Below are 24,292 nucleotides of genomic sequence, written 5' to 3' on the forward strand. Positions count from 1 at the left end.
AATAATGTTTAAAAAAACCTTACTTTTATGAAGAGGAAGGGGTTTAATGAGATCTGGCTGTGCTTGCGTCATAGGTACCGGTGGTCCTTTCCCTCCAATGTGATTGTTCACAACTGGGTTCTGCTGTCGGCCTCTCAGCAGCGGAGACATGCAGCGTCGTCTTTTAGGGATGCCTTGCATATTTGGTTCTCCAGGTCGTTTATGTTTATTTTGAGGTCCAGCCACAAATTCATCTGCCTCATCTATCATCATACCCTGTAACAAAGAAGAATTTCCCTGACTTTACATAATGTTTTCAGTTGTATGACAAACTCCAATTCCCATTAAACTACATTTTAACGATGTTGACATAGTATTCTACCAAGAAAATGGTTTCAGCTTACTTTAGTTAAATTAAGAACTGTTAAATCTACTGTGCCTCCCACAAAAAAAAATTATGTAATGGAACACTTCAAATTTACCTTTTTATCCAGCTTAAAGGGGTTGCCAAATGTATGCAACCTCCGAGGCTGATCAGGATCAAGTTCTCTTAATGGAGAAGGTACTTGCTTGAGGTATTCCTGGTAATTCCCCATTTGTGCTATAGGAACACTGTGCACTTGATCTTTTCAAACAGAACAAAGCAATAATAAAAGTTAACTTCGCTAAAACTACATTTCATTTAGTTAACAAATAATGTGTTCTTATGTATGAATGCTACCTGGTCTATTCTAGGCAACTTTTCCTTACCATATATTCTAAATTAGTTTGTTTATTGTGACATAAAATCTTGAGTGTTTTAATAAAATTTTAAATAATCAATTTTATCTTCTAAACAAAGCAAAAATATTGCAGTTAGTTTCAGTATTCTAAACAGTATGTGTAACCCTTCTACGAAAATGTCTCTCTCTTCTATTCTACTCCAAAGCAGAATTTAGTTAAAGCATAATTTACAGAAAAGAGGTATCACATAGATGATCCTTTTCATATAAAACTATAGTTGAAATGTTTACATCAGAGTTAGCAAAGGGTTAAGTTCTCATCTGACATAATTTGTAGGTGCCAAAGGTATAGTTAAGGAAATACTAGAATATGACATATATTGGCCATTCCGAGTTAAACGATCACATACTAGTAGATCACAAGAAAATGATTTTGTGTGTGCCTGTGTATGTGAATGTATGAAGAAAGCCATAAGGAAACTAAGCTATTACCAAAGGTTGTTTCCTCTGGAGAACAGAATTTGGGGCAACAGTGATGGTAGGAAGAAGTGTAGAGAATTAGAGATGACTCAACTTTCTACTTCATTTAATGAGAATGTAATATTACAGTCTCAACTCTTTAAAAGTTACAATAACACTCTGTATTTTCAATATAAAGAAAAGTTTACTGAAGAAATACCAATACTAAAACCATGATCTAACCTTCATCCTGTCCTTTAAGAAATCTGCGGGTGCTCTTCAAAAGATTAGATCTCATTCTTGTTAAGTGATCCAAAAGATTCCGTCTTGGTATGTCATATGCATTTCTAAATGTCTGTGGCTTCAAATCCTGTTTTAAAAAGATTCAAAGACAAAATGTATTTTGAAACAGAATTAAAAGAGACTAAAATCTCTAGCCTGCAGCACAACTTTGAAAATAAGATATACAAGTCAACTAATTAGCTTAAAAAAATAGAATAAAGAGATATGATACCATCGTAATGTACTGTTTTAATAACCAAAAGATAAAAACTCAGTAGTGAAGCTCAACCGAATTATCTCAAATTCACATCTGTCCAAGATTTTATTACGTATTCTGGCTAAGAGAAGTAAATAAAAGCTTTGATGTGTAATTTACACACCATACAACAACCCATTTTACATAAACAATTTGAGTGTTAATAAATGTACAGTTGTGAAACCATCACTAGTATCAGTTTTAGAACATCCCCATCACTCCACAAGGTTCCATGTGCCCACTTGCAGTCACTCTCAATTCCTATCCCCGCAACCACCAATCTGCTTTCTGTCTACGTCCCATTTCATAAATGGAATCTTGCAATATGTACTGTTTTCTATCTGGCTTCTTTCCACAAGCATGTTTTGAGATTCACCCATGTTGTTCCTGTACTGGTAGTCTTTTCCTTTTTACATGGATATACTGTATCTTTATCCATTCACCAGTTGATGAACACTTGGACTGTTTTCAGTTTGGGGCAATTACTAACACTGCTATGAATATTTGCATACAAACCCTTTATACACACATATTTTCATTTATCTCAGTAGATACCTACAAGTAGAACTGCTGGTATATAGCAACATTTACCTTTCCTAAGAAACTGCAAATTAACTGTTGATAATTTTCATCAACAATGTGTAAGAGCTCCAGCTGTTCTATAACCTCACCAATACTTCATATTTTTCAGTCTTAAACTTTAGCCATTCTAGTGGGCATAAAGTGGGATCTCACTGTGGTTTTAATTTGCATTTCCCCACTTGACTAATAATGTTGAACATCTTTTCATCTGCTTTTTCAGGTTTGTATATCCTACCTGGTAAGGTGTCTATTCAAATATTTTGTGCATTTTTTTATTGGATGCTTATCTTTTTATTATTGAGTCTTAGGATTTCTTTATGTATTTTGATACAAGTGCTTTATTCAACATATGCTTTTCTCCCAGGTTGTAGCTTGTCTGGGAGAGACTTCAAAGTTTCTTCTGAAGACAAAAATTATAATTTTACTAAAGTTCAGTTTATGAAGTTGTTATATGTATGTGTTTTGTGTTGTATTTTAGAAATCTTCATTGACCCAAGATCCAACATCTTACAGATTTTTTTCCTGTAAAAGTTTGTAGTTTCAGTTCTTACATTTATGACTATGATCATGTTAACTAATATAAGGATCAAGTTCATTATTTTGCAGATAGATAGCCAACTGTTCCTACCCTATGTGTTGAAAAGACTGTCTTCTGACCCACTGAATTATTCTGGCATCTTCATTAAAAATTAACTCTATATGAAGGTGTACTTCTGTTCCACTGACCAAAATATTTCTCCTCATGCCAGCAACACATATGTTGATCACTGCAGCTTTACAGTCACTTTTAAAATTAGTGCAAGCTTTATTCTTTCCCAAAACTGTTTCAGCTACTCTAGGACCTTTATACCTCCATATAAATTTTAGAACCAGTCTGTCAGTTTCAACAAACAGGCAACTGGGATGAGGATCTTTTTAATAATGAGTATTCACAAAGCACTGTGTACCCAAGGTCAGTAGTATAAGTGCCAAACTACAGTGAACTCTACTATTAGCTATGTAACTTCAGGCAATCTCTAAGCCTGTTTTCCATCTATAAGATGAACATGATGGTTTGCTCTTCATCAGTCCATCTGCTCATCCACTCACCATGAAGTGTTTTAAAATTCAATGATTCAATAATATGAATAGCATAATTGATTATTCTGCAGAGGTATAGAAATTTGGACAAACTGGGTATTAGTTAAGAGAAAAACTTGAAATATTCGACAATATAGACTATTACTAGAGCAGTACAAAATTCACATAACTATTACCTTATTGAGCAAAGCAACTTGGAACCCAGTGTATTCTTTCATATTAAGGTCCAGCAGTCTGTGAGGAACATCCTCTGAAATTCCCTGGAGCAGCTGTTGAAAATCTTTCCTATAAGCCATTGATAAACCATGTGATCTGCTTCGGACTTTAATTCCAGTTTCCTGTACTACTTTTTTGCCTACAGAACCGATGACTCGATCAGATTCTATTTTGGCCTAAAGCAAAAATAAATAAAAGCTGTCTTGACATGATCTGAACTGGTAAAGGCTAAAAATAGTTTCAGTCTTTTATAAATTAAGTATTTATCACATTTTAAAAGAACATAAGAAATTAAAAACTACTTAAGTTATGTAGTCTATGTCAGTTGCTTGGTAAACTGAACACAGCTTAAACAATAACGTCTTATGATTTTAAATCATCGCAATTCTTACCTTTTGGAGAAAAATCACACAAACACAACTTTGATTTATTAACACCCACTACACTGAAACCATGATATGTTAGTTAATACACCCTAAATAAAAATTCCCAATTCAGAGGTGATATAAAATTAGAAAACAATCTTATCAATATCTACTTAAAGCCATTATTACTAGCACATAACTAAATGCTCACAGATAAAGCAAACAGCAATATTTTGACTCTTCTAACCTACATTTCAATTAGCAGTTGAAGTAGAGATGGCAAAAGTACTGGAAAAATTATGCTTTATACAATTTTAATAACTTGGCAGTCAAAGGGTATACTGCTGGACTAATCTGGTATCTACTAACGTGACTTATGACCAAAATGACAAAATTCACTATTTTTATACATATTTCAAAAGAAACCCTCATTTTTAAAGAAAATGCTATAGGTTTTATAACATAAAGCAAAAGAAATTGATTTAACTAAGAAAAACAAATTTCTAACAAATTTCCCAAAAGAAAACATAAGGAATGTTCACATACAAGGCAGCTAGGATCACATTAATACAGCAATTTTCACAAACTAGAAATTATTATTTGAAATTATCATTTCAAAACATAGCATACCATGCACTTGAGAATTATGTTAATATATATGTGGTTTTAAAACGTAACCTATTAATATAATTCTACTAGAACCATCAAGAACTAGTATCTGGCCTATTGACCACCTTAGCCAATACCATTCAAAATACTTAATGGCTCTATTTCTTAACATTACCTGCTGACTCAGTTTTTTGAGGTATGAAATGACACTGTAACTAAGTCCATATTCCATACTGTCTGCTATTAGGTTAGGTGCTCCCATCATTCTAACAGCTTTCTTCAAAGGCTGCAGGAAAAAAAGAAAATATCACACTCAATCCTAAGCTTGTCATAAATTTATAGCCATGAAAAGTGAAAGTGAAAGTCGCTCAGTCATGTCTGACTCTTTGTGGCCCCATGGACTATACATACAGTCCATGGACTCTCCAGGCCAGAATACTGGAGTGGGTAGCCATTCACTTCTCCAGGCGATCTTCCCAACCCAGGGATCAAACCCAGGTCTCCTGCATTGCAGGCCGATTCTTTACCAGTAGAGCCATGTATGTATTGTCAATTTTGAAAAATTCACCCCTGCGAAACCTCTCCTTTTCTTCAATAAGGGTCACATAATCATATCTGTACTTCATTAAAATGTTTGTCAGTGGTATAAAAGGCAGTTTGAAATACTAAACAAGGATTAGAGGCTATAATAACAACCCCCAGAGTAAGAAAGGGTGGAGTCTTGGACTTCTTAGTATCATCTGGAAGAGGGCAGGAGACACACTGCAGATGTAGATTTGATAGAACTTGGGTGGTAAGTGAAAAGAGGAGTCAAGGATAATAGAAGATTCTTACCTTGAATAAGGATAGACTAACTAAGAATAAGAAATACTTTGTGCAATGAAAAATGTCACTGCACAACAGTCTAGCATATGTGAATGGGAGAGAGTCAAAAAAAAGATGACAGCCACCCACTGACATATTACAAAGTGTATAAAAGCACTGGTGTCAAACTGGAATCAAATCCCAGACCTGATATTTAATATCCATGTGGCGTTGGCTAAATCCCCTCAGATGCTATGAAACATGAGCCAAACATACGCAGTAGTTCATATTCCAGTGTTTCCTCCTTTCCCCTCTCTTACACAGCTGGTACTATCTGCTAGACACACACAGTTTTTCTCTTACAACTATAATATATGATTTCAAAGCTTAAGAAATTAATGTTATTAGAGACCATTTAGAAAGATTACAGTCGAATACTACGATATTCCTGCAGTAAAAGCAGAAGTAATGTTTTAATAAAATGTTCTAGAAGTTATTTTTCACAAAGTCAATAAAGTAATTACTTGCCTGGAGAATCCCATGGACAGAGAAGCCTGGGAGGCTACCATCCATGGGGTTGCAAAGAGTCAGACATGACTTAGCGACTAAACAATAATGTATTTAATAATATATGTATTACTGGTCCTATTGTGATACACTAGGTTTCAGGGAATGTTTCTTGAGATTCAGAGAACAATGCAAACAAACCTTTTTTTGTACCTATAAGGAGAAATAATTATAAAACTGCAATTTAAAAAGGTTAATTGTAAAAGTTTAAATTCTAAAGCCAGCTGCCTGGGATTGAATTCCTGACCCTGTTCTTATTAGCTGTGTAGCCTTAGATGAATTGTTTAATTTTTTAGTGCCTTAGTTTCCACATTTGCGAAATAGAAACAGTTATTTCTGCCTCGTACAGTTTATATAAATTAAATGAGGTTAACACATGTAAAGTGCTGAGGATAGTATCAGGCAGGCCTGGATAAGCATTATATATATTCTCACCATCATCATTATTCTGCAAATCACTGAAACATTTCTTTCTCATTATATTTATATGGGTCATTTATAAATTTTTCATGATATTTATTCTGTAACAGCAATAAATAAAACCTTTAATACCTACAGTAAACTATAAGCATAATACAAAATCTTATAATAAGTTCTATTTTTAACAATAATATTCTTACCCCAAGATAGTAGGGAGGCATCGTCTTCAAATAACTCTCAAATGACTGTCTCCACTTCAGTGTTGGTTTTGCCTTATGGACCTTAAACAGATCATCTATAAATGAATGCACGATGAGAACAAACTGTCATCAGTGTTTTCACACATGAAAACCAAGTCAAGTAAGTTTCATTTTTAAAGTTTGCTTTCTTATTTACAAGAGAGAGAGGAAACATCCATTCTATTTTTAACAAAATTAAAGGTGATAAATGTTTGGTTATGACATTTTTGAGTAGTAATACCACTTTAAAAATGAAAGGGTGCCAATTAAGGTTTCAAATTAAATGTAATAATAAAGGTAGAATGAGAAAATACACAAAGAAAATCGAGATATGAAACAGACAGGAATACAGAAAGTATACATGAACACATACCTACTAATATTTTGTCTATTAACCTTTAAGTCTGGTGCAATTCCATGAAGGAAAAGATGGCTTCTCCAATAGCACCCCTCAAAAAATTACAGCCAAAGGGTCTCCAATCAACTTTAGGCTTATCATTATTATTTAGAATATTATTTTAGAACAAATTCATTCACTAAAAAGTTTGCCAAAAGAAAATTCTTAAAAAGAAAATAGTCAGCTCTAAGAAATATGCTTCTACAAAATATCTTAATTATTTACCACATACAAAATCTGCATTACTAATTCTAACTATGTAAGATATCTAATTTGCAAAAAACTTAGAATAATTTAATTTAGAAACAAAATGTAGTATCTTCAATAGTTTGTAGAATCAAAGGTGTTTGACACTGATTTCATATATCAGAAACATGCAGAGGTTGCTATAAACCCTTAACAGCTTCAATATTTTAGAATATTAATAAAAATCTTCATTAATTTCCAGAAGACAAGAAAACTCAGAAAGGGAGGGATGTTCGCAAAGATTGCTTTTAGGAAAATTCACACGTACGCTAGGCCACAGAGAACATGACAAGAAGGACTCACCTAAAAGGGGAAGGAGGACTGGGTAATTGTAAGGCATCACGAATAAGTTGACACAGTTGAGTGCTGTACTGGCTTTCAAGTAACCAAAGGGATGGCCAAGTTCACTGTATTTTGCACTATTGCTCACATATACCTGTTAAAAAGGAGTAGTTAAAAGTTCACATTTAATAACCTTTGCAGAATGTTATATAAACCATGGATCCAATTTGACTTTTTTTAAAACATTAAAAAAAAAAAAACATCAAATTAAATTTTTAGAGGTTCTAATACTGAGTGAAGAGCTGACTCATTTGAAAAGACCCTGATGCTGGGAAAGATTGAGGGCAGGAGGAGAAGGGGATGACAGAGGATGAGATGGCTGGATGGCATCACTGACTCAATGGACATGGGTTTGGGTGGACTCTGGGAGTTGGTGATGGACAGGGAAGCCTGGCGTGCTGCGGTTCACAGGGTCGCAAAGAGTTGGACACGACTGAGCGACTGAACTGAACTGAACTAATACTGAGTGAAATTAAGTCAGACTGAGAAAGACAAATACCATGATATTGCTTACATGTGAAATCTAAACAAAAAGGCTACTAATGAACTTATCTACAAAACAGAAAGAGTTATAGATGTGAAAAATAAATTTATGGTTACTGGGGGCTAAGGAGGCAGGGAGGGATAAACTGGGAGATTGCAACTAACATATACATACTACTGTATATAAAATAGATGGAACTTACTGAAAAAAAAAAAAAAAAGATGGAACTAATAAGGACCTACAGTATACTATATAGCACAGGGAACATTACTCTGTAACGGTCTACCTATATGGAAAAACAATCTGAAAAGAGAGGCTATATATATATGTGTGTAACAGATAAACTTTTGCTGTACACCTGAAACTAATGCAACAATGTAAATCAATTATACCTCAATAAAAATTAAATAAATAAATTTTTAAAATCACTACAGTCTTTCAGCTTACCTGCCAACATGTCTGAGGAGATTTTCTTTCCAGGATAAACTGAGTCAGCGGTGAAGGTTCCAACTCGTATTTGTCAAAAGGCAATTTGTCAATAACCATCGGTTCACAGTCTGTACAAGAAAACTTCACTACAGGATGAGATGTACGAGGTGGCTAGAAGGCAAAGTCTTATTGTTACTCTTTCACAAAGTACCAGAAACAAACTTTTCGTATCCCTCACTGTCAAAGTTTACTCAGTTTCTCAGTTTCACTAGTGAGAGTTTAATTTACTATCAAAAGCACCACTAAGCTGAAAGATAATACTTAAAAATGTAATGCTTAAACTATCAATATTTACAAGAAAAAACATAAATAAAACACTACAAAATCTGTACAGGTTTAAAATTTTTTAAGTCTTAAAATCAAATTCATCAGAAAACTTAAATGCAGTATTTTAGAATTAAGTAAGTGCTCATTAATTTTTACATCTGACAAGCAGTTACTGTAATTAGAAACCTTCCTAAGGCCACAGTTGTGGCAGTTTAACTACCTGATTTCCAAACTGATGATGCACACTGATCAGTACAAGGTTTTATATATATACTTGTAAATTATTAATTTATAGGTTTATAATATATACCAAAATACTATTAAAAAATAGAAAAAAGAAAACAAATAGAAGTTCTACTGGTTTCCTTCCATATTCCAGTAAACTACTGGTTACCCCTATGGTAAATATGCCCCACTCTGGAGACCCTGGTTCTAGAGCTGCAAAAACTGCAATACTTTTAAAGAAGAAAAAAAAAAAAAAAGCATGTTACTCTATTCCCCCTCTTAACAGTCTCCTTCCTAAAAATCTCACCAAAAGAAGACTGGTGAAGAAAATACGAGCTATGAGGAAATACTGTGAAATTTCATAAATATAAAGGACTCCTTTTAGCTTCAGTTACTATCTATCAATACATACACTGGTGGCTCCCAAACGACTGTCTTGGGATCATCTCTCACTTCTCTTCATGTATCCAACCACCTACTGGACATAACCTGAATTTTCTATAGGTCCCTCAAACACAGTATTACCCAATTCATTATTTCACCCCCAAACCACATAACCCGTTCTAAAAACCTGGATGTTACCCTTAATTATCTCCCCCTTACCCTCCATACTTAACTGTCACAAAGACCTAGATTCAGTGATACCACAAATTCTAAGTCACTTAGCAAACACATAAATATGGTGCAGATGCTCACTACTTTAGATACTACCCTCTGTCAATGTTAAATCCTCATCTCTCTGAAAATTTATCTTCTATTTCTTACCACTCTAATTCATGCCTTCATTTCGTAGACTAGATTAGTACAACTGTATATTTTTAATTAGTATCCCTAATTAGTCAGCCCCCTCCAATCAATCCCATGGCCATGAAATATAATCAGATAATTTTCCTGCCTCAAATTGTTGAGTAAAAGTAGCATCCAATCACCTAAAAATAGGGCCAGACTCTTTTGGTTTTTTTTTAAACAAAGAGCGTTGACCGTTTGGTCCCTATCTGCCTTTTAGCCACCACCCCATACACACCCCATGCTGCAGCCTTAGAACAACTTGCAGTGGCCCAAGCAGATCACTGTCTTTCATGCCCCTGCGTTTCAGGTTATCCCTGGTGCTTTACTGTGTTCTCCCTTGCATAACGCAAACAAAGTTCTGAAGTCTGAACTGCCAAGTACCAACCTCTAAGAGGCCTCTTTCCTGACACACTCTTACCACGTACCCCAAACCCACACCAGGCAGCTAGGTACCACCTCATCTGGCCTCTGCTCCGCCACTCTGACAGGCGGCACACTGGACTCTATGACGTTTATACGGCTGACCTTCCTACGGAAAGTTCCAGACGGGAAGCACCATGTTTTAACTCATCTTCTACTCCTGTGCCTGTCACGTAACTGATGTAACAGCTTATTGAATCAGTCTATGAAATTTATGGGGTTTTTTTGGATGAAAATATTAAGATCCATTTAATATCCAAAATAATCCTATGAGATAGGAGTTATTATCTTTATTTAACAGATGGTAAATCGAGGCTTAAAGAAGATAATTAACCAAAGACACATGGCTAATAACTGGTAGAGCCATAATTCAAATTCAGAACCAGTCTCTAACAAATCACATTTAATTTCGGTATCAGTACCTCTTTTTTTTTTTTTCAGTACCTCTTATATGAAATCCTATTGTTTATAGAAATTTCATTTCCCCTCTAATATCCTTCAGTTACTAAAATTTGCCAGTTCTTTCCAGTATCTCTTTTTTAACATTCTCTCTTCCATCATCTTAATTCAAACTCTTACTAGCTCTGTATTGGGCTTCCCTGGTGGCTCAGATGGTAAAGAATCTGCTTGCAATGCCAAAGACATGGGTTCAATCCCTGAGTTGGGAAGATCCCCTGGAGAAGGAAATAGCAACCCACTCCAGTATTTTTGCCTGGAGAATTCCATGGACAGAGGAGCCTGGTGGGCTACAGTCCACGGGGTCACAAAGAGTCGGACATGACTGAGTGACTAAGCACAACAGCTCTGTGTTAAGTGAACTATAGCAATAGTCCTCTAGGTGAACAGCTTACCTGCCAATTCATCTCCTGATTCTGCTGCATATAATAATCACCAGATTAATTTTCCCAAAGGAACATTCTGTTAAAAATGTCTTCAGTTCTATGAACCCCACTGAGAAAAGCTCAAATTCTTTAACCTTGCATGTAAAGTCATGAGCAATCTAGTTTCTTTAATAACATTCTCAATGTCCTACAGACATATTATGAACCAACTATCCTCAGATACTTTCCATTCCTCTAAACTCACCTTGTTCTTTCCTACTTCCATACTTTCAACATTGTTTCCTGTTCCAACTAAAATCCTACCCACGTTCCAAAATCCTCTATGGCTTGTAATAATTTGCAATAGACCACTAGAGTAATATTAATAGATAATGCTTGTGATACTGGTTTTGGATTTCTTCCTATGCGGACTCAACATGTACCATATGTACTACTGTAGGTATTAAATATAATTGAATAAACAATAGAATATTTCATACAAAAATGTTCTTTAAGAATTCTGAAAGGCTCCAGAAGAGAAATTAAAATGACCAAAGAAATCGAGAGCTTCTCTAAGGCCAGACTAAAAACCTATGATGGTTCAATCAAAAAAAAAAAAGGAAGACGATCTCTCACTGAAATGTATAAAACCTTTATTTCATGTACTACTTCATTAAATCCTTAATGAACAAAGGCAATATCATAGCTCTTATATAGAATAAAAGCAAAAAATTATCCTGAAGAGTTGATACAGATTTAAAGTATAAAAGATTTCAAGGAGTTTAACTTAATTCATAAATGATAGCCACATCAAACGTTATTAAAGACTACTTAACGATCTTTGACATAACAATTCTTATCTTCCAAGGATAACATCAAAAGAACCACTGTCAAGCTCTCCCACAAAATATTCCAGTGTCCTCCGAGTTACTACAAAAAAAACGAATCTGGAAAATGTGTATTAACAAGACTGAATAGATATTTGTCTAAATTTACCCTATTATTATAAAAACCATATAGTGAATACTGATAATTCACCATGATCACTCAACAAGCCACTGTTACTAAAAATAATTCCTATAAATAAGACCAGAAAATCTTTTCTATCTTAAACCTCCAGACTGAGAACACTGAATAGAACTGAAACTATGCAAATCAACATGAATTTCTAAGACTAAGTCCTAAAAGGCTGCATGGAAACCATCAAAATTATTTTGTAACCCTTCATTTAAATTCTGTATTATGTCCCTGAGAACAAATCCTTATGTTATTTATATATTTAGAATATATATCTCTGATTCTGTAACAAGATGCCAATAATAAAAACATAAGCATAACTTTAGATTCTAAAGGAAACCGATGCCTTTTTTCTATTATTTTATAATGAACAACACAATATACTAAAGCAAGTAACAGCTTATCATAGCACTTGAACATCTGTCTAATTCCTATACAACAGCCACACCTTTAACTGACAGTAGTACTTAAAGCTAGTATGAAAAGCAGTTACTATTATGAAGTCACAGTCTCTGGTACTTACTAGTGTTGGAGAATTTTGATCTGGCCAAAAAGATTCTGGAACAGGCCAATGACCTATAGGAACCCCAGTTTTAGGATTTGGTCTGACATAAATGAGTTTGTGACAACTATGCCAAGGCTGAGATCCAAAAGGTCTTGATATATCTGGCTGCCCATCTATAGCAAAGAAATTTTAAAAAGTAAATATCATTAAAAGAAAAAAATATAAGAAGTTAAACTATGTCTAATATTACTTAGTAAAAATATCTTAATATTTGTTCAGTTCTGGATTTTCCTGTTTTTCTTAAATGGTAGAATACTATCATGACTAAGGCTTTAACATTTAGATTTGATCAGAATTCACGAGAGGGTAACATCAGCAAATTTCAACTCTGAGTTCCACATTTGAAAGGAGATCCCACAGCATCCTTTGCTTGCCCAATGAGAATACATAAAACATACCTCATGGTAAATACTCGTTTAACGAATGACATGTTTTCCCCCACCAGATGATAAGGGCAAATAATCAATTTTTTCATCATCATGCTCAGCTTAGTAAATACTAGGTAACTATGGCTAAGTAAGTATTTTTTAAAAATCATTTTACCTAAAGCCTAAAAACTAGAACAAAAGTTTAATATATAAATCCAGATTTGAGGCACCTACCTTTAATCTAAAACAATCCTAGAAAATGGTTAACTCTCTTCAACAGTAAAGTAAACATTTACTGAGTGCCTAATCTAAGCAAAGTCCTAAAATAATTTAAAAATAAATATATTCCATGTCTAACAATTCTTTAAGGTTTGTTTTTTTAAATCAGACACAGCAATACAATTTATATAATCTTTCCATCTTCGGCTCTCATCTCTATGACCTTTCTCTTCTCCCAGTTACCCACTCCACTGCCTTACCTCTGCCAAAGTGTCATTAACGACTTTCTAATTCTGGTTTTAAGCTATGTCGTACAAGGCAGAGGGTCCAGATGTAAGCCGTCCATTGGTTCTGGCAAAACTTCTTATACCCTCTGGCTAATATAAATAGTTCATGATCACAGAATATTAGAATAAAGCCAGGCAGGACTCAGCTAGAGTTAAAAGAATCAAGTTGAATAGCAAAGGCTGGTTTCTCATTTTTGGAACCACACCAACCATTTGGTTCTGATCAGTCTGATCTTTAGTAAAAACTATAGCTAAAGAATTAAATAAACACCTAGGGCTGAACACTCTTGTGAATCAAGGGACATGGGAGAGGCACATACACTGGAGAGAGTCAATGTTACAATACTAAAAAAGGAAATCCACTATTCTGTTAATGTTTAAAAAGGGTTTTAGCTCTTACAAATTATCAGCCTATGAACAACCAACATAAAAAGGCAATACGACCAAACCACTATCACACAACCTTGACTTTCCTATTTAATTGTGCCACTTTACCAATAGCTCTTTTGTCATCTTAATAATCTGGCCTTGTCAATGTTAAAGCCAAATCATAGTTATTTTTCGGTTCTAGCTGAATACTTGATAAAGCAAGTTCAAAATGTCTGTAAGAAAATGACAATAATACCTTCTACAGGGGAAGGATCTGGTCCTGCTTTCTCAAAGTTTATTACTACCCCACTTTGTACTTTCTGCACCAAGGATTCTAGACATTGATTAAGCATTCTTGGAGAACATACAGAGTATGAGCGGCCTGAAACAAAAAAAATAAAGTGAACTAGTTAGTTGCAAAAATTCCTACTTTAAGCAAAAAAGAACCATAGTGGGGTTTTTGACAATACTGATTCACAAAAATTCAATGATAAAGTTTGGACTTTTCATTATCTAATGGAAGAATAACAAAACAAAAAAAGTTATTTCCAATCAACAATTCCATTTTATGAGAATATGTAAGTTTTTTCTTCTAATTAAAGGTACACAGAAAATAAAAATATTAATGGTCTGAACAAACCACAATGAAAAAAATCATTACATATATACAATGTCTATCATATGAAATGAAATTTTTTAAAAAGTATATATTTAAATATAAAGAACTATTTTCCAACTGAGTTCCAATATAATTTATCTTTACTACACATATTGTGGTAAAGTATCTGGTAACTAACCCCCCAAAATCTTACTCCTGCTGAAAAAAAATATATCACTAAAAATTAATGCTAAGGACATAGAAGATTTCAATAATTATTTAAGTGATCTCTGCTGGCAGATACTGCATATATTAAATATTTGCATTTTAATATAATACACAGTAGCATGTGCTTTTCTGAATTTCATTTGGCTAACATACTTAGAAATTACCTATCTTAAATGAATTTTCCTCTTGAATATTTTACTATAAAACTTTTAGTTCAGAAGCATTAAAATGATAGTGATTAAGAAAAAACACCAGTGGAAAGACTTAACAGGGATTTTCAATAAATATAGCCAGATCTGTGCTGTCCCATACTGCAGCCACTGGCTGTATATGGCTATTGAGAACCTGAAACAGAGCTAGTCCAAATTGAGATGTACAGTAACTATAAAAAACATACACTTCATTTTGTAGACATAATATGATAATATGAAATATCTCAGTAATTTTAAAACATCAATTTCACATTGAAATATTTTATATATGTTAATTTAAATAAATGATTCTATACAAATTAATTTTACCTGTTTTTAGGGGTTTTGTTGTTTTTCTTGCTTTTTTTTTTTTGGTCACACTACATGGCTTGAGGTCTCTTAAGTTTCCCCAACCAGGGATTGAACCCAGGCAGTGAAAATGCAGAGTCCTAAGAACTGGATCACCAGGGAGTTCCCTACCTGTTTCTTTTCAATGTGACTACTATAAAATTTATCATTATATATGTAACTTACATATTTATATGTTCTGATCTGGACCAGTGCTTAAAACCATGACAACTAAAAATCTTTAATCAAACATTCTACAGTGTTATTTGTAATAAGCTTAACATGGAAAAATCCTATTCCTTAACAAATTCAACCAATTACTACCAAACATATTATTATACTTGATATATCAAATTACTCATATCAATTTAAACTTAACACGTGATTTGCTAAAGGCTACTCAGAAAAGAGGATATTAACATTAGGCAATAGTGTGATTCAACTCCTCAGAGTCAGCTCTACTTAGGAAAACAAGTATCATGTAACAAATGGTTTACCTGGATGCAACAATGAAAGCCGTAATTATAAAAATACCCACCAATTACCGAGTGTCTGTGCACCTGGCACTATCCTAATCACTCTGTTATATTAATTTCTCTAATCCTAGCAACAATCATATGGGTTACTTTCTCCATTTTACAAATGAGAAAACTAAGGCACAGAGGGATTAATTTATCTGTATTAGTTAAGTTAGTACAGTAGAGAAGCCAAGATTCAAACACTTACAAGGCATCAGAAACATTCATCTGGATTTACCACCTTCTTCCCTGAAAACCATGATGTTAATTTGAAATCAATATTTAAAATAAGAAAGTTTATATGGAACTGAAAGAATTGGCCAATTAAAAATTCTTCGAGTCAATTTAAACACACACATAAAAAGGCTGATCTTCTTAATAAATAAGGTATTTAGGAGTATCTCAGTATCTAAACACATTTTGACGATGTCAATAAAAACAAAAGTTCCTAAATATAAAATTGTGGCAATCCTCTACACTTCTCTAACCTGTGTCATCAACTAACTGATTAGGAAAATATACGTAAGTAAGTTATGATCTTAGTATGACATAAAATTACTAACAAAGATATTTCATGAAAATTAGAGAAAAAGTAAATAAACTTGAATCACTTAGAAAAATAATAAAAATTCATTAACTCTTTTCAAAGTTAAAGCAAATTTAGACATCTTTACAAAGTGAGCCCACAACCTATGTCATGTTTCTCTTATTCTTTATGTCAAAACTTACCTCTTGGAATGCTTGATAGTTTGTACTAAAGGATAAAGTGTCTAAGATCACTCATATTTGTGAGAAAAACACACACTTTCAAGCCAAGAAGCTGGTTCACTTATGTTTATGTAGGGTCCATAAAAAAAGAAAAAAATCTAAACACAGCGATAAAGTGAAAAAAAAAAAAAAGAAAACAAAACTTTCTTCCTAGATTAGCATTAGGATTTTAGCTAATAAAATGGATTAAGACACAAAAGTAGTAATTCTAAGTTGGGCAACAGTCCTATTTACAGAAGTTAAGAAAGTTAAATTTATTTAATCTAGAAAAGTCTTACAATTTTTATATAATGCTCTTTTTATCCTCAGTACTTCCACCAACATGTCTATTAGGTATTTTTAAAATTTGATATCATCCTTGTGCCTTCCCCCAATCTGCTGCTCCTCCTGCGTATCCATCTCAGTACATTGCATAGCCATTCACCTCCAATTGTTCAAACCAACTGAATTACCCAGAAATCATCCTTGATTCCTTCTTCCTTCATTAACCTCAGTCTTTCCTTTCCATCAGACCACCTCTCACCATCTCCGAACATAAACACTTGAGATCAAAGTACTATCATCTTTCCTGGTCTCCCTGCTTTCATTCCCACCACTTTACAGTATATTCTCATCTAGCAGTTGAAGTGGTCTTTCAGAGACAGAAATCAGATGTCATCTCCTATAAAAAGCCCTCCAATGACTTCTCATCACACTGGGAAAATAAATAATATTTACTACAGTCTAAAAGGCTATTCACTATTTGGCCTTTGCCCACCTCTTGAAACTAACCTGTTATTCTCTACTTTTCCCTACATAAGCTTCTAGCCATATCAGCCTTCCTGTTGCTCCCCAAAATACAGGGCGGGATCCTTCTCTTACTATTTCTTTTACAGAGATCTTCGTATGGTTTACTCCATTATTCAGAGTTCTGTTCAAATGCCAACTGGTCTTACTGCAGTGATTATTTCATAATTTATACAAATATCAAATCATTGTGTTGTGCCCCTGGAATTAAAATGTTGTATCAATTATACCTCAATTTTACAAAGGAGAGAGGGTTGATGAAGATGCTACAACAATCATTTTAGAGGGATTAATATTTTTAAGACACAACTAGGACTGATTTAATTCCCATTCAAACAAGTGACTTTACATCAAGGTTAGAGATATGCAAATATAATTTATAAAAGAATAATTGTTGCTTTCTTTAATTCTTTAGACAAAGAGTATAATAATTTCCAAGGACATACAGTATTTTAAACTGATTCAAACTGGGGTATGCATATCCTTTAGGTTTATGGTTAAAATAAGTCACCTCCTCAGAAGACTTTCCAGGAATACTCATTCTCTGCCTCACTACCCTCTGCACCCTCCTCACCCTGTTTCTTTATTTGATAGTAAGCAGAACTCTCTGAAATATGATTTATTCATTTTACATCATTTTATCTGTCATACAGCCCAAAAATGTAAGCCTTCTGTCTATTGCTCCTGCTGTATTCCCATGATCAAAAACAGCTAATTGGCATCGAGTGAGTATTCATTAATTACCTGATAATAAAAGAAAAATGCTTACAATGACAATTATATAATTTTTAAGGTATACATTAAAAATAGAATAAAATATTAATCAATCACTTTGGCAACACATGCAAATTTCATTCCAATTTTTCCTTAATGAACATAAATTACTCTATAAAGGAAAAAATAAAATGCACACACACTACTCTTATCATTGTTTAAAAACGCACAGAATTGTTAACAATGATTGCATATTTGGACAGTACACCACCAGTGGATATTAGCTTTTTGGTTATTTTTACTTTTTTGGTGGTTTTATCCTCAAAACACTTTTTAGTCAGCATTCATTGAAAATAAAGGAGAGAGCATACTATAAGAAAACGAGTGGCATTTGAGCAGTTTCCCATTACTGCTAGCAGGAGCATGAAGAGAAGCAAAGTTAGAAGAGGTTCACGATATATATTTGTGGAAAGCTCCCTAATTCTTTGACCAACAACTAAGGTTTCTGGGTCACTGAAAGATATCCTCAATGGTGATTTCTGAATCTTTTAACTTATCTACTTCACATACCTATCTATGTAGGGTATTCTTTTTCATCTGTTAAATCTGCAGGCTTCCAAAATCCACAAAATACTAGAAGAAAGGCACCTAAAATATTAATTAGACCTTATTTTCCTTTGACTTACATAGCTGGCTATGATGGAATCTCAACAGAGCATTGACAGTGCATGTAGACTATGCCACAACCCAGGACACCAATGAAAATAGTGGTACGCCAGACCTAGACATTTTACCATTAATCAATTCCTTAAGAGAGAACTACAATGCACCATGAAAGCAAGACTACCATGCTTGTCATACATACTATGAAGTCCTAAAGCATGGACAGTGCTTGGTACACAGTAGGCACTCGATGCTCATCGATATGAATTTAACCCACCTGTTAACCAACTCCACCATAGAGAAGTTCTGAGTCTATTACATCTTCTGTTTCAAGAGTTTCACGAATGTTCACTTAGCACAGCCGGTTAAGAGTTCACTACCTGTTTTCCTCTAACCTATCTCACTTCCTCTTTGCCTCTGGGTAAAACTGTACTTAACCAGGCATTAATCATTACATGGATAATGAGGTGATTCTTAAAACGTTTTGTCAGAGAAAATAATTCTATGGCATTTGTAAATCATTGGCAATCTTTGTAGATAATAAGTTTAACAACTTCAAATATTTGTATTTGCTATGGTTAGAAAAAAATTATCATGCATTATCAGACCCAACAGTATTTGCATCTTATTCAACAGATCAAAGACCTTCATCAATGTAGTTTTAAAACCATGTTATGTCTAGTAACTTCTAATAGTAATTTGTTAAACAAAACAAACACGGAGTTTTTGAAATGCACATTTAAAAACATTCAGATAAAACCTGCTTAAGTCACTGAATTATTGCCAGTAAAAAACTTACCGCCTGTCACTTCACACATTGGTGTGATTGCAGAGTCATCTAAAGGCACACCTGTCAACTGTTCTGATTCTACGGACATCGTCCCCGGCAACCGCAACACTAATGCAAAGAGTCTCTGATCCCAACGAAAAGGTTCCTTGGTCAATTCACTTCCAGGCAAAGGAGAATTAAGAGGTAAATGGAGCTGAAAGGGGAAAAAAAAAAAAAAAGATTTCCACACACTATGTCTCCCAAAAAGGCTACATTTATTACACTTACTGTAACTACATCATGAGTCTCCTATCATTCAAATAAGCTCAAAAACAAAAGCTTTTACATATATATGTGTGTGTGTGTGTGTGTGTATATACATATGAAATAGCATGTAAGATATTATTACTTCAATTTTCTTAAGCTTTACTTTGAAGACCTTAATTGAAAAAAATAAATCTATTTCTGTAATGCTTTTCAGATTTCAGTATAACTCACCACTAGGTGCTGGGACTGCTTCCAAATTAATTGTTTCATTTAATCATTAAAACAAGCCTATGATAAATATCTTAGGATTCCTATTTTCTAGATGTAAATTAAAAAACAGGTCTCAGAGAGAATAAATGATTTGGCCTCCTGAATCCAAATCAGTGTTTTTTCTATCACACCACACCTCAAATGTTTCCACAGTTAAATGATTTAAATAGGCTTCATTTCATATGAAACATAGATCTTCCCAAAGCATCTGCTAAAACTAAATTGTGTCACTCCAGTTATACTGTAAATGTACCAAAGGTAATGTAATCCATCTAAGTAATGGTAGAGGGTTTGGGGTTTCTTGCATGTGTTCTCTCCCCACCCCTCTAAGACCTGCTCAATCACAATCTAAGATTCTTAAGAAATCTAAAAAGCTTCAACGTGATTCTAATGTGTACCTCTGTACTAACAGAGTCACAAGGTACCAGGAGATCCAGACCTTAGTCTCATGCATAAGTAAGTGGGGACAACCAGACAGTATGTGCCTCATGATGGAAGGACACAACATTGAAAGGAAAGAATAAAGGAAGGAAAAGTTGGATCTGAATTTAACCAAGCCTTCAGTTCCAACCACCAGTTTACTGGTAGTCCCTCAGGGACTACTGAGGATACAGGATCGACTTATCCAGCACCACAGAGAGCAGTCAGTCAAATTCAGAATGTGGGGCACTCTACAGGACACATGACCTGGTTTCTTCAATGAAACCTGCCATTGGGCAGGAAAGAGCAAAGAATGGGGGTGGAGAGGGTTGCCAGAACCATTAGAGAATAAGAGACAAAACAAGAGCAAAGATTTTTGAGACAACTGGGAAAATTCAAAATATATATTACTGGGATTATTAATAACATTTAAGTGTGATAATGATACAGTGCTAAGGAAAACAAAAATCCTTATCACTTATAAAAAAAATTTTTTTTAAATGATATGAAATCCCAGATCAGTGTACGCAGGGACTGATTTATTCAAATACTGGAGTTTTCTTTAAATACAGAATACATTTTAAAATATCACTTCCAAATTAATTGCCAGAGTTTATACTGTTTTTGTCAAAAGCAAGATGACTGTATCGCTTATAGCCTTTCTAATTCTGACCTCAAAGATTTCTGAACTTGATAAATTAGGGGCTGAAGTCAGTCTACACTGACTTAAGAACTCAAGTCTCTTCACTGACTTATATTAAACCATTAAAAATAAAAAATCAGATTCAGTTCTAAGAGAAGAGTTCCTAGTGAAGCTCTACTAAAATGGCACCTCTCTCCACAAGACTCATGCCAAGAGAACCTCCTGCAAGATTCCTCTATCAAGTCAGCCAAGACTTCAAGCCCATGGCCAAGAGTTATGAGCTTTGCATCTGGCACTGATCCTACTCTTAAGACAGAAGTTAGAGACGCTCAAAGAAATCTGGGCCAGGATGTTCCCTGAGGAAGGTTTTCTAACCTTAAAGGTTCTGTGACACTTGCAAAACAGCTTGGGAACTCCAAGCCCTTGCTGCCATCAGCTGCCACACCCTGCCAGAAGATAAATATCAAAGCACCAGTGGCGCTGGAGGAAGAAGGTTTCAACTGTTAGTGCAGGAGCTCTGGAAAGTAACAGTATCTGGCCCTGGCTCAAGAATCCAGTGGCTAACAGCACTGTAGAGACCTCATGTATAATGGTGGATAGGACAGTAGACCCCTACCATGTACATACACTCCCACCCCTCATCAGATAATAATGAGCATTATCTGTTTATTGGCTACATAATGCTAGATCAAGAATGTATTTCAAGTAAAACAAAAAACCAAGAAGGGTCATGAGTATATTTTACACATAGCTGTATTAATTTTATAAACGTGTCAAATTTTTATTCATTTTTCTATTTCTTATTACTTCTGCCTTCTCATATCACTACCACCCTCATCACCAAAGAGGAGGGAAAAAAATTCCCCGTAACTGAAATGTACTAGTAAAATAGTAAGGAGTGATGGCAAGCAAACAGGTACAGGAAAAAGATAAAATGCTTTAGCTTAAAAAGTGAATACTCAAGAGGGCTGAATTACTTCAAACCCAAAGTCTACAGTTCAAATTCTAGCAATGTCTCATAATCACAAAGGGAGGTCTTTCTGAATATATGGAAAATCAAGGCAAAGAGCACATAAATCAAGTAGAAAAATATAAAATCAACCATTAGAAAAATGTGCAATAAATATGAATAAATAATTCCCAAAGTTAAAAAAGGGCTAAAAAGAAAGAAAAAAAAACCCAAAATACCCGAGGAAACCCATATGGCCTATAAATATATAAAAGAAACTCAAATACACTGATCATCAGGTAGGTAACACAACTTAAAGGCGAGATGCAAAATGAGACACCAAGATGGCATTTATATGCACTACTAAACAATTACTAAAAGAGTAGTTTTACATATATATAACATACACATAGAGTAAAAGTAAGAAAACATGAAATGGAAGGCTACACACCAAATTCATGGTAATTTCTGCTTCTCAGATGGGGAACAGGGAGGGAAATAACAACTGAGTCGGGGAAGAAAAGAAACAGCACTCAGTTATCTGCAACGTTCTGTTTTATTCACAAAATTTTTAAAAATCCTCAAAAAAAAAAAAATCTAAACTAGCCAAATATGGCAAGAAACGTTTATATCATAGTCTTATCCAGAGTATTAGAATAAATTAATATGTAAACCCAGTAAATTATCCATTCAAGTAGTTATCTATACCTCTCTTATAGCAGTATTATTTTACAACAAAATCAAACACAAGAAAACTTCATATACACCTCTATTACATACAGATATAATCACTAGCCCCAAAGCGCAGTCATTCATAAGGACTCTACACAGAGTTCTACTTAACTGGCTATTAAAATATACTATAAGACAGAATATTTCTTGAAAATTATATTTGTTCTCCGGTTTTTATGCCCCTACCAAATATTCGGCATGTGGGATCGGGGAACTTAAAGATACATAAAAAACATGGTTCCTCTACTCCAAGATTTCTGAGGACAGGGATCATGCTCCTAAATAAATCAGTTTTATAAATGTGTTTAAGGAGAAGCTGACAAAAAGAAGACAGAAAGTCATAGTACTGGCTACCAAAATATTTATTAGGATTTTTATTTCTGAACACTGGACAGAAAAACAGTTTTATAAAAGCTGTTTTCTCAGACTTAATTGCAGGAAACTTTAGTAAGAGAGTAATCAAATTCAAATACCTGATAATGCAAAAAAATTAATTAACAACAATTATACTATAGTAACTATTATATGGCAGACATTGTTCTAAACACACACACACACACTCAATCATCCATTTCTGAATCAATCTAGTGATTTTGAACCACTAAATCATAAATCTTATAAACATTTTAGAATGATTTTCTTTTATAAACCACAGTCCCCCATGACTCTTTGATGGAAAGAGGCACTTTTTTCCCCTTTTGCTATTCACTTCCAGTACTCGTACACAGGTAATAAGAACAACAAAAGTAAATAATAATAACAACTGCTTGCATAATGAGCACTCACTATGTATGTGTCAAGCATCATTCTAGGAGCTTTTCGTATTTATAACCTGTTTATAACAAACCAGTGGGGTAGGTACTATTACTATGCCCAGTTTATAGACAAGCTACAATGTAAGATTGTGTGTCAGAAGATACCTGTTTGGAAAACACAGGATTAAATAAACCCTGCTATATAATCAAGTTCAGAGCATCAAAGAAGGACTGCAGATTTTAAAAACTGGATAAATCATGTGAAATTCAATAATATAATAGCTTACCCATAACCATGACATCACTGGTCTTTACTAGGGTCTTCATAAAATTGTACTTTGCAAAGTTTCAGTCTAATGGACTAATAAGCAAAGAAAACTATTTATACTAACCAAGTTTTATTTTTTTTTTCAAGTTTTATTTTTACTTGAATACAATTGAGGTTTTCTGTATTACTATTTTAACTGATTAATTTTACTGATCTCACCATTCCAGGTTTCTTACATTACCTTAGTAGCCGACAGAAAAGGAAATGTAACTTCAATTTAAACTAAGGAAGACTGTCCTACATTTCCTCCTTTCCTTTGGAGAACTATCTCTTACTGTCCTTTCACCTTTTAGTCTTTCCTGAATTTCTTAAAAATATATATACCATTTATTTCTCCATAGGTATAAAAAACAAAAGGGCAGATTAGGATGGTGAGAGAGTCTATCACTGAGCATACTCAAAACTTTAGGTACTTAAAAATGTGCAACTTTCTCTTAACTTGTTTTGTATCTGTTTATGG

General features: G+C 34.0%; 1 protein-coding gene across 4 annotated transcripts in view; it reads right to left on the reverse strand.

Annotated features, from left to right (window-relative positions):
- The window catches only part of INTS6 (integrator complex subunit 6), a 78,881-nt gene that overhangs the window by 5,859 nt on the left and 48,730 nt on the right, over positions 1-24,292 (reverse strand). For 3 of the 4 annotated variants that reach the window (XM_043891588.1, XM_043891587.1, XM_043891590.1), the window contains 11 exons: positions 19,499-19,682; positions 14,142-14,267; positions 12,601-12,755; positions 8,497-8,649; positions 7,527-7,659; positions 6,542-6,636; positions 4,726-4,836; positions 3,537-3,752; positions 1,404-1,530; positions 462-604; positions 24-255 (listed from right to left, as the gene is read on the reverse strand). In XM_043891588.1, coding sequence (XP_043747523.1) covers positions 24-255; positions 462-604; positions 1,404-1,530; positions 3,537-3,752; positions 4,726-4,836; positions 6,542-6,636; positions 7,527-7,659; positions 8,497-8,649; positions 12,601-12,755; positions 14,142-14,267; positions 19,499-19,682 — 1,675 coding nt within the window. The remainder of the gene's footprint in view (positions 1-23; positions 256-461; positions 605-1,403; positions 1,531-3,536; positions 3,753-4,725; positions 4,837-6,541; positions 6,637-7,526; positions 7,660-8,496; positions 8,650-12,600; positions 12,756-14,141; positions 14,268-19,498; positions 19,683-24,292) is intronic. The other variant, XM_043891589.1, reaches the window with a different exon arrangement.

Source organism: Cervus elaphus, chromosome 30, assembly GCF_910594005.1.
Source record: "Cervus elaphus chromosome 30, mCerEla1.1, whole genome shotgun sequence".
NCBI lineage: Eukaryota > Metazoa > Chordata > Mammalia > Artiodactyla > Cervidae > Cervus > Cervus elaphus.